Source organism: Babylonia areolata, chromosome 11 (assembly GCF_041734735.1).
Source record: "Babylonia areolata isolate BAREFJ2019XMU chromosome 11, ASM4173473v1, whole genome shotgun sequence".
In the NCBI taxonomy this organism is placed as follows: domain Eukaryota; kingdom Metazoa; phylum Mollusca; class Gastropoda; order Neogastropoda; family Buccinidae; genus Babylonia; species Babylonia areolata.
The window spans coordinates 31248160-31261694 of NC_134886.1; the positions used below are offsets into that span (position 1 = coordinate 31248160).

Here is a 13535-nt window from a genome sequence, read left to right on the forward strand (position 1 = left end):
TTACCCGCCAGGTGCCGTCACCGTGATTCGAACCCGGGACCCTCGGATTGAAAGTCCAATGCTTTAACCACTCGGCTATTGCACCCGTCGAGACTGGGTTTCGAATCCAGACCCTCGTGGACAATGTATTTGCACATCAACATCTTAACCATTCTGCCACCTTCCTCACACGACAAGGAGATGGACTTGGAATAACTTGTCTTTTGGATAAGTGTCAAAGAGATTTCAACTTAGCACTATGAGAGATACTGTGGCAGAGTCAGTTAAGTGTTAGGTTTCTGATTGTATTTGTATTTCTCTTTTTTTATCACAATAGATTACACTGTGTGAAATTCGGGCTGCTCTCCCCCGGGGAGAGCGCGTCGCTACACTGAGAGCGCCGCCCATTTCTTTGTATTTTTTCCTGCGTGCAGTTTTATTTGTTTTTCCACTTGAAGTGGAATTTTCTACTGAATTTCGCCAGGGGAAACCCTTTTGTTTCCGTGGGTTCTTTTACATGCACTAAGTGCATGCTGTACATAGGACCTCAGTTTATCGTCTCATCCGAATGACTAGTGTCCAGACCACCACTCAAGGTCTAGTGGAGGGGGAGAAAATATTGGTGACTGAGCCGTGATTCGATCCAGTGCTCTCAGATTCTCTCACTTCCTAGGCAGATGCGTTACCTCTCGGCCATCACCCTACCCAGGTGTGAACGGCTACCTGACATCAGTTGGGGAAGGTTAGACTGGTGGGAGAATAATATTAATAATAATAATAATAATAATGGTATTTATATTGCGCTGAATCTTGTGCATAGACAAATCTAAGCGCTTTCGCACCAGTCATTCTCACGCACGCATAACTCTAAAACTGTAGAAACTAAAGGCAAGGAAGAGGCAGGGAAGGGAGGCTATTTTGGGAAGAGGTGGGTTTTAAGGCCAGACTTGAAAGAGCTGAGTGTGGAGACTTGACGAAGCGAAAGAGGAAGTTCATTCCAATTGCAAAGTCCAGAGACAGAGAAAGAACGGCGGCCAACAGTCGAGAGATTGAATCTGGGTATGCGTAAGTGGAGTGGATCCGAAGCTGATCGTAGTGAGCGAGATGGAGTGTAGAGGTGAAGGCAGCCACAGAGATAGGAAGGGGCTGATTTGTGAATACATTTGTAGCATAGAGAGGAATGGAGCCCGAGCCCGAGCCCGAGCCCTAGACAAAGCTGACAGGAATTCGCTGCTCCACTGGCTGTACAAGGCTCTGGGACCTTTAACCCACTTGGCCAAAAGCCAGTGTGTGATGTGGTTAGTGTCACAAAGTGATGACTGTCTGCCCACAGGGAAGTACTCCTTATTTGGGATTATAAGTATCGAAACACGCAGGCACACACACGCTTGCACGTGCGTGCGCGCACACAAAACGATGCATGCACGTGCACGGGCACACACGCAACACACACACAGTTGTTACACTCTGAATGTAATAGTATCTTACCCACATGTTTTTCTTTTTACATAATAATAGATGTGTACATGGTGATAAGTGAAGGGTGTGTCAGGTTTTTTTTTGGTTTTTTTGTTTGTTTTTTTTTGCTGACGGGCATTTTATTTTAAGTGAGCCTAAAGAAAATTTTCTGTTTTTGGTTGAAGCAGATAATTAAGTATTTTGAATTGAAAAAAACCCCAACAACAACAACAACAACAACAACAACAAAAACCCCTGAAAACCCCTGACTCTTGTTTTCTTATCTATTCTGGATACTTGTTTTATTTAACTAAAAGAATCAGCGTCCAACAGCTAATATGTATTTGCACTGTTGTTTCAGGATAACTTGACACAATTAGCTAACAGATGGATTCTGACTACAATTATTAGATCACCTTCACCATGTATCAACTTACTAGCAGTGGGGCTGTTGTGGCCCTCTGAGATCAGCTGTGATCTGTCATCTGACTGTCAAATGTGTAAAGCCAGTTGGGAATCGAGGTGTCATAGTATAAGTGATAATCCCTTTTTTTTTCTTTCTTTTTTTTTTTTCTTTTTGAATTAATGTTTTTTTGTTTGTTTTGTTTTGCTTTGTTTTGTTTTTTTGGTGAAAATACCCTTGCTAACTATTACCATGCTTGTGTAATATGTAATTTGTTACATGAAAATGTCATGTTGATGATGAAGAGAAAATATAACCTTCATTGCATAGAAAAAACAAAACAAAACAGACATCACCCCCCCAAAAAAAAAAACAACAACAAACAAACCTACCCCCAAAATAATATAATATAAAACAATACAATACTTAAAAAAAGGAGGTTAAAGAGAGGGCAGCTAATCCATGGTGGAGTGGTTACCATCACAAAATAATGACTGTAAGGGTGTGAGTTCAGACCTCATCAGACCTGCATCGTGTTTTTTGGGCTGTGGCTTCTATTTGTGAAGAATTTAGCATGCTGTAGGCTGAAGTGGGAAAAACAGGCATGGCATTGTAAAATGGCACCACATGATGCATCTTTGTAAAATGAAATAAAAAATGCTTGAGTTTCTTGACCAGCACCGTGGGTGGCTCTGGTCCAGTTCACACAGAATATGTTATGAAAGGAAGCACATGTGAAAGGAAGCGTACATGTTGTTTAGTCAACAGATTATTGACTGTCTGTCAGAATATGTTGAGTGAGTTGTTTTGTCAACAGATTAGTGACTGTGTGTGTCAGAATATGTTGAGTGAGTTGCTTTGTCAACAGATTAGTGACTGTGTGTGTCAGAATATGTTGAAGGAGTTGTTTTATCGAGAGATTATTGATGATGTCTGTCAGAATATGTTGAGTGAGTTGTTTTGTCAACAGATTATTGACTGTGTCTGTAAGAATATGTTGAACAAGTTGTTTTGTCAACAGACTATTGACCGTGCCTATCTGAATATGTTGAACGTGTTGTGTTCCCAACAGATTATTGGCTTCATCTTCGTGCCTATCGGAATGCTGGTGTACTGTGATGTCATCCCTCTCCCTGCCGTCTGCCGCCCCCATCCCATTCCCCCTCCTAACCAATGTGCCCTGGACCCAGACCTGCTTCAGCTTGATGGTAAATATGATTGACCGATCGATTGATAGGGATAACCCTGAACAGGGGTATGGCTGCCTACATGGCGGGGTAAAAACGATCATACACGTAAAAGCCCACTGGTGTACATACGAGTGAACGTGGGAGTTGCAGCCCACGAAGGAAGAAGAAGGTTGATACGGATGCTTACATAGCATCTGTACCGGGTCAGAGGCCATTTCTTGATATGGATATTTATATACCGCCTATACTCAGTCAGTTTCAGTTCCTCAAAGAAGCTTCACTGTGTTTGGGCAAATCCATATATACACTACACCACATCTTCCTAGGCAGATGCCTGACCAGTAGCCTAACCCAACGTAATAATTAGTCAGGCATTGGGGTTTGAAATACTTTGTAAATGCATATGATTTTGGGACGTCCCCATGTTACACACACGTCCCCTCACCACTACATTTTCCTAACACATACATGCACGCAGGCATACACACACACACACGCACACACGCACACACACACAGTTTGACTTTGATTTTGTGCAATTTACGGTATACAAAGTATGTTGCTGTGGTATTTACTATTACTGTTATGGTACCTATATTTCAATGTACTTGTGTCACACCCCTTCAGTAAGGGGCTATGGCCTTTATTTGAATAAAACATTTTCGTTTCCAAAAAAAAAAAAAAGTCTTGGCAGTGTGCACACATATTTGTGTGCTTTTCAGAGTGGATTTTGACGGGTGCAATAGCCGAGTGGTTAAAGCGTTGGACTTTCAATCCGAGGGTCCCAGGTTCGAATCACAGTGACGGCGCGTGGTGGGTAAAGGGTGGAGATTTTTTACGATCTCCCAGGTCAACATATGTGCAGACCTGCCAGTGCCTGAACCCCCTTTGCGTGTATACGCAAGCAGAAGATCAAATACGCACATTAAAGATCCTGTAATCCATGTCAGCGTGTTCATGTAAGGGTATGCTTTATTTTCTCTGTCACATTTTATTAAGTTTTTAAATACAAACAAAACAAAGAAAACACACACACATGAATTTTTTCTTTTTTAGATCGGACCAACAAAAAAAAAAGCCACCAACAACAAAAAAACTTTATTTGAATTGCAAGTCTGTCTCTCCCTTCCAAACCCCCACACCCTTCACTACACACACAAAGTTACACTTTTGCATGGCAAACATCAGTTTGTTGATGGCCATATTTTGCGCATGTATACACATAAATCATATATGTTATACATCAGTTTAATTTCCAACCACTTTTCTGAACTCAAGCGATACAATGCCTTGTATTTTCAGAGCAAGATGCTGAAGCAAGAAACAGAGAGATGGAGGAAAGAGGTGAAGGTGAGGCAAATGGTGGGGGCCATGACGCCATCGCTCAGTGAAGCGGAAAAGGGGTTTTGCTCCAAAAGTATCATCCGCACAGAGGAAGCTGCTTTGGTTGTATCAGGACTGCTGGTTCTGGACCACTTTTGGACTGCAGGCATTGCCATTGGAATGTCTGTTCCTGCCAAAAAATGTTCAAGGATCACTCAGTTGTGTTCCAAGCATCTGTGGATTTTTTTTTTTTTATACAAAAACCATACAAATTTAAAGAAATATTCAAAGGAATATTTGAAGAGGGAAAGATTAATTTGTTTAGAATAGCTATAGTAAAGGTATCAAGGTATTAGCAGAAGAAGTGGTTATGCATCTTTATGAACATTAAGCAACAACACACACAAAAAAACTGAATCAATGTCCACGAAATGCAAATGAAAAGATCATAAAATGTGTATAGCTTGGGATCACTTTGAACCCTAATTTGCTGAGGGTTCCAAGTAGAATGAATAATGCTGAAGCAATCAAGTAGTATCATGACTGCTGTGAACTGGATCACTTTGGACTCGGGCCCCTAATTTGACTGAGGCCGGTGAGCTGCACTCGTGCTCATATCACCTGTGTCTGTTACCCTGCTTGGGACATAGGCCATCAGCAAGCGCTCTCCAGCAATTCCTGTGCTGTGCCATTCGCTCCACCTGTCCTCAGGTGCGGTCTGTCCTCTTCATACCTGCCTCCAGGTCACAGCACCTTGTATTTCTTGGACATTTTTGACTCACTTGTGTAAACAAAGTGAGTCTATGTTTTAACCTGGTGTTCGGTTGTCTGTGTGTGTGTGTGTGTCCGTTGTGTGTGTGTGTGTGTGTGTGTGTCCGTTGTGTGTGTGTGTGTGTGTGTGTGTGTGTGTGTCCGTGGTAAACTTTAACATTGACATTTTCTCTGCAAATACTTTGTCAGTTGACACCAAATTTGGCATAAAAATAGGAAAAATTCAGTTCTTTCCAGTCATCTTGTTTAAAAGAATATTGCACCTCTGGGATGGGCACAAAAAATATAAAAAGAAGCCTAATTATATGCAAACTCCATTTACTGTTATATTTATATTTTTTGTATTCTCTAAACTTGGCACTTTGACCTCTTATTCTGACACAACAACAAGAGGAGTCATTATTATCATTTTTTGTTCAAACAGGAACTTCTTTTGCTAAGCATGGAATTTTTATTTATTTTGCAAACGTTTTGGTGCAGATAGTAAAAAAGGGAAATTACTCTGTAATTAATGCTAGGGGACTTAATTTATCACAAGTGAGTCTTGAAGGCCTTGCCTCTCTTGTCTTTTCTTCTTCCCCTGTGGGTTCCAGACAAGGGCTCGCCTTGTAATGCTGGATGCAGGCTTGCAGAGCCTGTGGCTGTTCCATCTCCAGTGTCTTTGGAGGACCTCTTCTTCAGCAGACTTGCCACTCTTGTTTGCTCCCACAGTTCTTCATTTCGTATTTTCTTTGGCCAGCAAAATCCGAGGAATCGGAATCTTTCTGTGCTCATCGGCTGAAGGCAAATTTGCGGTCAAAGTCCAAAAGCGGTCTTGGGATGTTGGAGAAGATGCTGTCACATTATTGGACTATTTTTGAATAATCATGTAAATGGAATGAGCAGAATGTTTTGTTTTTGTTTTGTTTTGTTTCTTCTTTTCTTATGATCAGAGGTGGTGATCTGAAAGTGTGCAAGCAGATAATGCGTTTGCATTCATATTATCATGGATACATATTCAGAAACCAGCCTTGCCTTCACAGACTCGTACTTTAAAGAATGTTTGGTTGTTGTTTTTTTAAAGAAAGCATTCTGGTTAAAATTTGAAGAAATGTTGTGTGATTGAATTCGTATTCAAATGTTTTTAAGATTTGATTCAACCCACAAATGCATATTCTGTCTGTCTGTCTCCTCTAACAATTGCTAATGCACCTGTAAATATGGTTTGTGAAGAGTTATTACATCTGTTACTGACTGTGATTCATGTTTCAAATTGATGATTGTACGTATAAAACACTGACGGAAATATGCAAGTGATGATGGATACGTCTGTCCCAAAGCAGTCTGCATTTAATCTATTTGGTATTGTTGTTTCACATCTGTATATGAGATATTTTTTTTATGAATGTTTGATACTTAATTTTTTTTTTTTTTTTTACTGGAAAAAGAAAGCTATTTTAGAGACCTGTTGGAATTTTGAAATGTTTTTTCTGTAAAATTGTTGCTTTATTGTCACTGATCTGTTCAGCATGTATAAGAAGAGTACCTTCACCTCCTACCCCCCCCCCTCCATCCCCCCTTATTCATCTATTCTTTTTTGAAAATGTGCTGTCAGAATTTGAAAGGGTACACCCCTGAAAACGGAATATGGCTGACTACACCACAGGGTAAAAAATGGTCATGCATGTAAAAGCTTACCTGCTCATACCAGCAGCCCATAAATGCAGAAGAAGAAAAAGAAGATGAAGAATATGTTCATTTTTCACAATGATGAAAAGCAGAATGCCTTGACCACATCTGGTAAATAATTTGATCTTGCAACAGAATCTTTAGAGAAAGCTGTTAAATCTCCTGACCTTTACCAGAAAACTTAAACACTTACAATAACATTATTGTTATAATCTGATCCTGGCCAAGAGTTGATGTCAGACTGCCTATGTTGTGGGGTAAAATCGGTAATTCACATTAAAGTCCACTTGTACATATGGTAAATATGGGAGTTGCAACCCACGAATGCAGAGCAAGAAAAAGACAAGTGGCTCAATGCAGATTGCTGGCACTGTGTAGACAAGCAGCAATTTATTTCCCTTCTTTGTATTGCTGTGGTGGACTTGTCTCAAATGAATAGATATTTCTCGGGTTTTGTGTGGGGGTGTAGGTTTGAAAACCCACACAGCTCTGACATGCATTACGATTTTTTTTAACATCCAGATTTGATATTTTGCACACATTCTCTCATGGAAGGGTTGAATGTATATAAGTGTATGTTTAATAACATTGACATGTTTTACACAGGCTTGTAAGCCCTTTTCATCTGTGTTTTATTTACCAAACCATTTGCATATTTGCAAAAATTGGTTTTATGCACATTTTGTGTTTATTTTTTCTTGACAGCATTAATATCTCTTATCACTATCTCTTTTAGTGTCTTTATGAGTAATAGTGATCTGATATGAAGCAATGATTTGAAGAGTGTTATTTCATACAGTTTTGAAGTGGAAGAACAAATCTTTACCTTTGTGCAGATTTTTATACAAAATTTATTTTTTACATTCCATGTCTTATCTATTCTCTTCAACTTGTATTTTTCTGTTTGAACCTTTTACATCACAGAGGAAGAGATCTTACAATCGACAGAGGAAGAGATCTTACAATCGCATACTGAACATTGTGCACATTAATAGTTTGATATATGCGTATGGTGGAGAAGTGGCCTAGTGGCAGATCCCCAGAATAGGAGGCGAGTGTCCACAGGTTCGATTCCCATGTATGAACCAGGACTTTTACTCCCCTCTCCACAAGACCCCAAGTGACAATCTGGAGCTAGTCATTTCGATGAGACAATGAACTGAGGTCCTGTGTGCAGCATGCACTTAGGAAACATAAAAGATTCCATGGCAATAAAAGGATTGTCCATGGCAGAATTTTGTGGAAAAATCCACTTTGATAGTAAAACGAATGCAATTACAGACAGAAAAAAAGGATGGTGGCACACTGTGAAGACACACTCCTCCATGGGAGAACAGCCCAAATTTCATAGAGGAATCTGTTGTGATAAAAAGTGATACAGTACAATACAGCAGAACACAATAGAATAAAATAGAGAACACAGTGTAAATTGTGCAGTGATGCGCCTTATTCTCCTTCATACTTGGCACATTCACAAACTGTAGTGTTTGACTTTAAGTATTTCAGATTGAAAATCCCTACTGAATCAAAATATTAAAATCAAAACATAAGATTGATTAAAAAAAAATTGACATGATTTAAAAGTTCTACTGAACTAAAATATTAAAATTAAAACATGATTGAATTTTTTTTTTTTTAAGTTGTATTCATGATTTAAGCTCTGAGCTGCAAACATTATTGAGTTCTTTTTTTTTAACTGAAGTGTACAAAACGCAATCAGTGCTTATTATTATGATAAAAAACATGAGTTCCAAACCAGATAATTAGAAGTTCTGACCTATTGTGTTGAAGCAATACATTTATGAACGAGATGATTCAAAGGCATAACATGAAAGTAAACAAAATTAAGAGAAAAAAAAAGAGAAGTAATTCCACTAAGAACTAAAAACGTAAGATAAGCTTATGCTGTATATTTTCTGATATTGTTTTTGTTTTGATAAAGATTTATTATCATTATCATTATTTTCTTTATTATTATTTTTTGTCACAACAGATTTCTTCGTCTGAAATTCGGGCGGATTTCCCAATGGAGTGTGTCGCCACAGTGACAACACCACCCATTTTTTTTGTATTTTTTCTTGCCTTCAATTTTATTTGTTTTCCAATCGAAGTGGATTTTCCTACAGAATTTTGCCAGTGACAACACTTTTGTTGCCGTGGGTTCTTTTATGTGTGCTAAATGCATGTTACAAATGGGACCTCAGTTTATCGTCTCATCCGAATGACTGGCGTCCAGACCACAACTCAAGGTCTAGTGGAGTGGGAGAAACTACTAGCGACTGCTGGTGTGATTCTCTTGCTTCCTAGGCGGATGCATTACTTCTAGGCCAACACTCCATGTGAATTGATCTGCCCGAGCTGTATCTTATCTCATTTTTGTTGCAGCAATAAAGTTTCCTTCAATCCTTGTGAATTCATCTGTCTTAAATTTTGTGAAAATGAAAAAAAGCTTTCATTGAAAAATAAAATTTGCAGAAAATTTGTCAGTGTTTCATATGGCTGTATTGTGTGGATGACTCTGTGACAACAGATGTTTCTTTGTTAAATCTAGGCAGTCCCCCCTTCCCCCCCTCCCTCCCACATCCCCTGAGGGAAAGTTTCCACTGTTAAGTATTACAATTTTCTTCTGAGCAATTGAAAAACAAAGGGAAAAAAAGGGGGGGGCAAAGATTGTTTTTTTTATGTGAAGTTCAACGTAAATCACGATAATTCTTTTGTTGCCATGAGTTCTGTAACATAAGTGGAAGCAGTTCATTATGTTATGCAAATGATTTTCTGTTTCAGTGGTAGGCTGTTGCCAAGAAGTAGACTGTTAACTGGATGTGTCAATCAGCATGTCAGGCAGTGATGAAGATTTCATTATTTTTCAATACGTGTAGACAGTAATGTGGCCTTTAAGGCTGATCTTTTAAAGAAATAAATGATACAGGGTTCACAAAAAAGTAGTTAAGGACCACTTCATAAAAGCAAGTATGTTTTCATAAAATGTTTAAAAAAAAATTATTAAAAAAACTGAGACATGATTTAAATTATGCAGGGGACATAATTATGATCCAACATCGACACAAACGGTTGTCTCACACATACACTCTGGAAAAAGTGTTTGAAAATTGATGTTTCAGCAGCAGCAACAATTAAAAACAACAGCAAAAAGTACAACTACTTAATGGTTTATTAACGATAGCTGTGGTTTTACATGGTTAAAAAAACAAACCTGAATAAGAAAGAAGTGCACATGCAAGAAAGTCCTTCTGATTATGAGTGATGCCGATTATTTTGGCTGCATCTACAGCTGCTTGCCGAACTCCAGCATCATTTCAACATTCACATGAAAAGAAAACTATGTGAGTTGCAGAGTAGTCCCTAATGTTTTGCGAAACCTATAAGAGGGAAGGTTGCCATAGTTCACGTATGATTCCTGCCAATCTTAAATGAACATGAACAAAAGCAAAAACGCCAGGGAGAGAGCGTGCAGGATGGTGGGAAAGGGGATTAAGGAGGGAGCGGTTAACAATGACTGAAATATCAACCCAAGTCACATTTTCACTCACCATATGCATGGAGTATATATATACAAACTAATGTCCTATTTAGAATCCAGAATCGGCCTCTTTCCCATATGACACACACCGACAGATAAGCCTGCCTGCCTACTCATCCGTCGGACTGACGAGAGCCTCCATCATCAATGTCCTATTTTAACTTCCTGAATTATTGCGCCTACTGGTTACATTTTCATGGTTTGTCATTTTGTGCGACCAAAAAAACAGAAAAAAGCAAGATGGTGGCATGTCAGTTCAGTGACTGAATCCGCATCAAAATTTGGTAAAACAACATACAAAGTATGATTCAAAATTCACTGAAACTAAAACTAGTGAAAGGACAGAAAATGTACCATTGCTAATTTTGAGCTTGTATGTGTTGATTAGGTTGACATCCGTCAGTGTCAGGAGACTGCTCTGGGTGGTGACTGATACAGTGTCAGGGAGATACAGTAATTCCCACACTCACGGACATAAGTAGGTAAGGTGTGTGTGCAAGAATGTGACTGTACAGTGTACAAGTTGTGCTTAATTTTCCTTTTTTTAAAGGTCTGTGTTATCAATATTAGTTTTTCAGCCTCAATATAGCCCTATGTGGTCAGCTGGACAAAAAAGCAGCAGCACCACATACAAATATCTGCAAATATATATCTAGATCTGTGTGTGTGTGTATCTGTAGGAGCAGAATGGCTGGTGCCTTCAGCAGTCTTATTTGTCCTATGGAGGTTAGTGGTGTGGTTAGTGATCTTATGTCATAGTTATTTTATGTGTACCATAACTTTTTTGTTGCCACCCTCCACCCGTCATCATTTCCTTTAACAAATTTTGCTGTGTTCCATTTTTTCCCCTGGTAAAGTATGTGTGTGTGTGTATGGCCGTTTCGGTACTTTTCTGGTTTTGAAAAAGTATGGCAGGCCTGGTTGTTTTGCATAGCAGTTACAACTTTACAAATACAAAAACAAACACACACAGATAAAAAATCAAAACAAAAACAAACACACATAAGTTTTTAAAAAATGTATTTTATTTCTTGCAGCTTGGATAAATTCCAAATGAATTTTCCCACTAACAAAAAAAAAAAAAAAAAAAAAAAAAAAAAAAAAAAAATCTGGGACTGTATGGAGGAGGGGGAAGAAAGAGAATGGTAGTGACAGACTGGTAACATTATCATCAACATCATCATCCATGTAGTCAAACATCCATCACTGCATCAGAAAAAAAAAGAAAAAAAAGGAAGCATCATTCTGTCGAAGTCCACTCGAGTGATCTTGAACCAGTGGTAGAACACACATGATTAATTTCCATGGCATAAAAAAAACACAAAAAAAACAAACAAAACAAAGCAAAAAAAAAAAAAAAAAAAACCTAACCAAAAACAAAACAAACAAATCTATGCAGGTTCGGAACAACAGAATCAAATCACACGGGTATAGAACATTGTCACAGGCGAGTGGGGCTGGGGGTGGGTGGGGATGGTTTGGGGGGCGCAAGCAGCAATGTTTTTTGGGTTTTTTTATTTTATTTCACATTCACAACCCATCTCTCTCACCACTCGTTCGGTTCATGAATAAATTAAAACCATGCACACAAGGCAAATCACTCTTCAGGTTTATGCGGGGTGGGTCACTGTGACGATGACGATGAATGTGCATACAACGACGATGATGATAAAACGTGTACACGGCGCTGATAATGATGAATGTGTACACGTTTAATGGATACATAGAATGGATGAGCTGCATGTCATGTGACCAACAGTGTTCGGACTGGTTGTGGGCACCAGTCTGTATCCAATACAGCTGAATAATAATCACCACTGTCGCCATCAATATCAAAAGTCTGGTGAGTTTCTGGCAGAGACACACTACACACACAGTTAGTACATTGAATCAGATATTCAACCATGCTGTACAGTGCAACTGAAGTCTCAGATCAACACAACGGCAACAGTCTCCAGCATTTCAACACGGATCACAGACATTTCAACATTGCCGACACACCAAAGTCACTTTTAATTTTCATTCATCTCTTGTGTTCCCTAACCCTCCCCAACTCTTGGAGTCTTGCTTTTTTCTTTCCACCTTTCTCTGTATGTATACCTGTATCACTCACATTCAATGCCCAGATGCTGCTTGATTATGGAGTCAGCCAGTGAATGCCAAGATGACCCATATTTTATCTCTTTTTTTTTTATTTAAATTTTTTCTTTTATTACTGTCACCTCCTACCCCTGAAGACTAGTCCCACTCCTCTAAAAAAAAAAAAAAAAAAATTTCACACAAGACGTAGTACACACACAGGAGTTGGTAACCGATGCACACATACAATAATCTCCCCTCACCTACCCTCCAAGCCTCAACCCCCCCCCCTCCCTCTCTCTCTCTCTCTCCAAGAAATTGTGCTGATATATCTCCAGTATCATCACTGTTGCTGCTATTCGGATGATGATCATCATCATCATGTTTAATGAGCAGCACTCACATTATGTAAAAAATATATCAAATCATATTATTGTAATTCAAGACAGAACATTGCTTTCTGCTGTATTAAAAAACAACAAACAAACAAACAAAAAAAACAACCCCCCACCCCCACCCCCCACCCCTCTTATATCATGCATTTCACACAATGGTGATGGGGAGTGGGGTTGGTTTCAGATGAAAAATTGGGACTTATAAACATTACAATCAACAGGACTGGGTTGCTGTTGGTGATTTTTCTTTTCTTCGTCTTCTTTGTTTTTGGCCACAACCATAAATTCATCACTGTTGTTAATATCAAATGCAGGAATAAATAAGTCAGCACCTTCAGAGAACGAACCTTTTCTTGCTAAAATTTCAAAGTTCATATACAATAACTGTTCATAAAAAAGGAGAAGAAATTCAACATGGTGGTGTTTGTTTTCTGATGACAGCAATGTTGAACATTACACAGATTTGAAAGCAACAACGATGCTATTTGAGCAGCCATGCTTTTTTTTTTCTTCTCCTCCCTCTAAATAAAGGTTCAGATATAACTGTAAATGAAAAAAAAAAGAAAAAAAAAGAAAAAAAAAAAAAAAGAAAAAAAGAAGGAAAGAAAAAGAAAAAAAAAAGGACATCAAGCTGGTTAAGTACTCCAAGGACCATGCGACATATGTAATAGCCTCCACACCATAAGCGGAGGAATTCATATCCATGCGCACACACACTTACAGTTACA

The 13535-nt window shown here is 38.7% G+C and overlaps 1 protein-coding gene across 1 annotated transcript in view; it reads left to right on the top strand.

Annotated features, from left to right (window-relative positions):
• LOC143287654 (solute carrier family 35 member F6-like) overlaps positions 1–9273 on the top strand; it is a 33064-nt gene extending 23791 nt beyond the window's left edge. Inside the window, exons 9-10 of the mRNA XM_076595805.1 lie at positions 2913–3048; positions 4333–9273. Coding sequence (XP_076451920.1) covers positions 2913–3048; positions 4333–4421 — 225 coding nt within the window. The 3' untranslated portion in view covers positions 4422–9273. The remainder of the gene's footprint in view (positions 1–2912; positions 3049–4332) is intronic.
• Positions 9274–13535: the final 4262 nt, after the last annotated feature.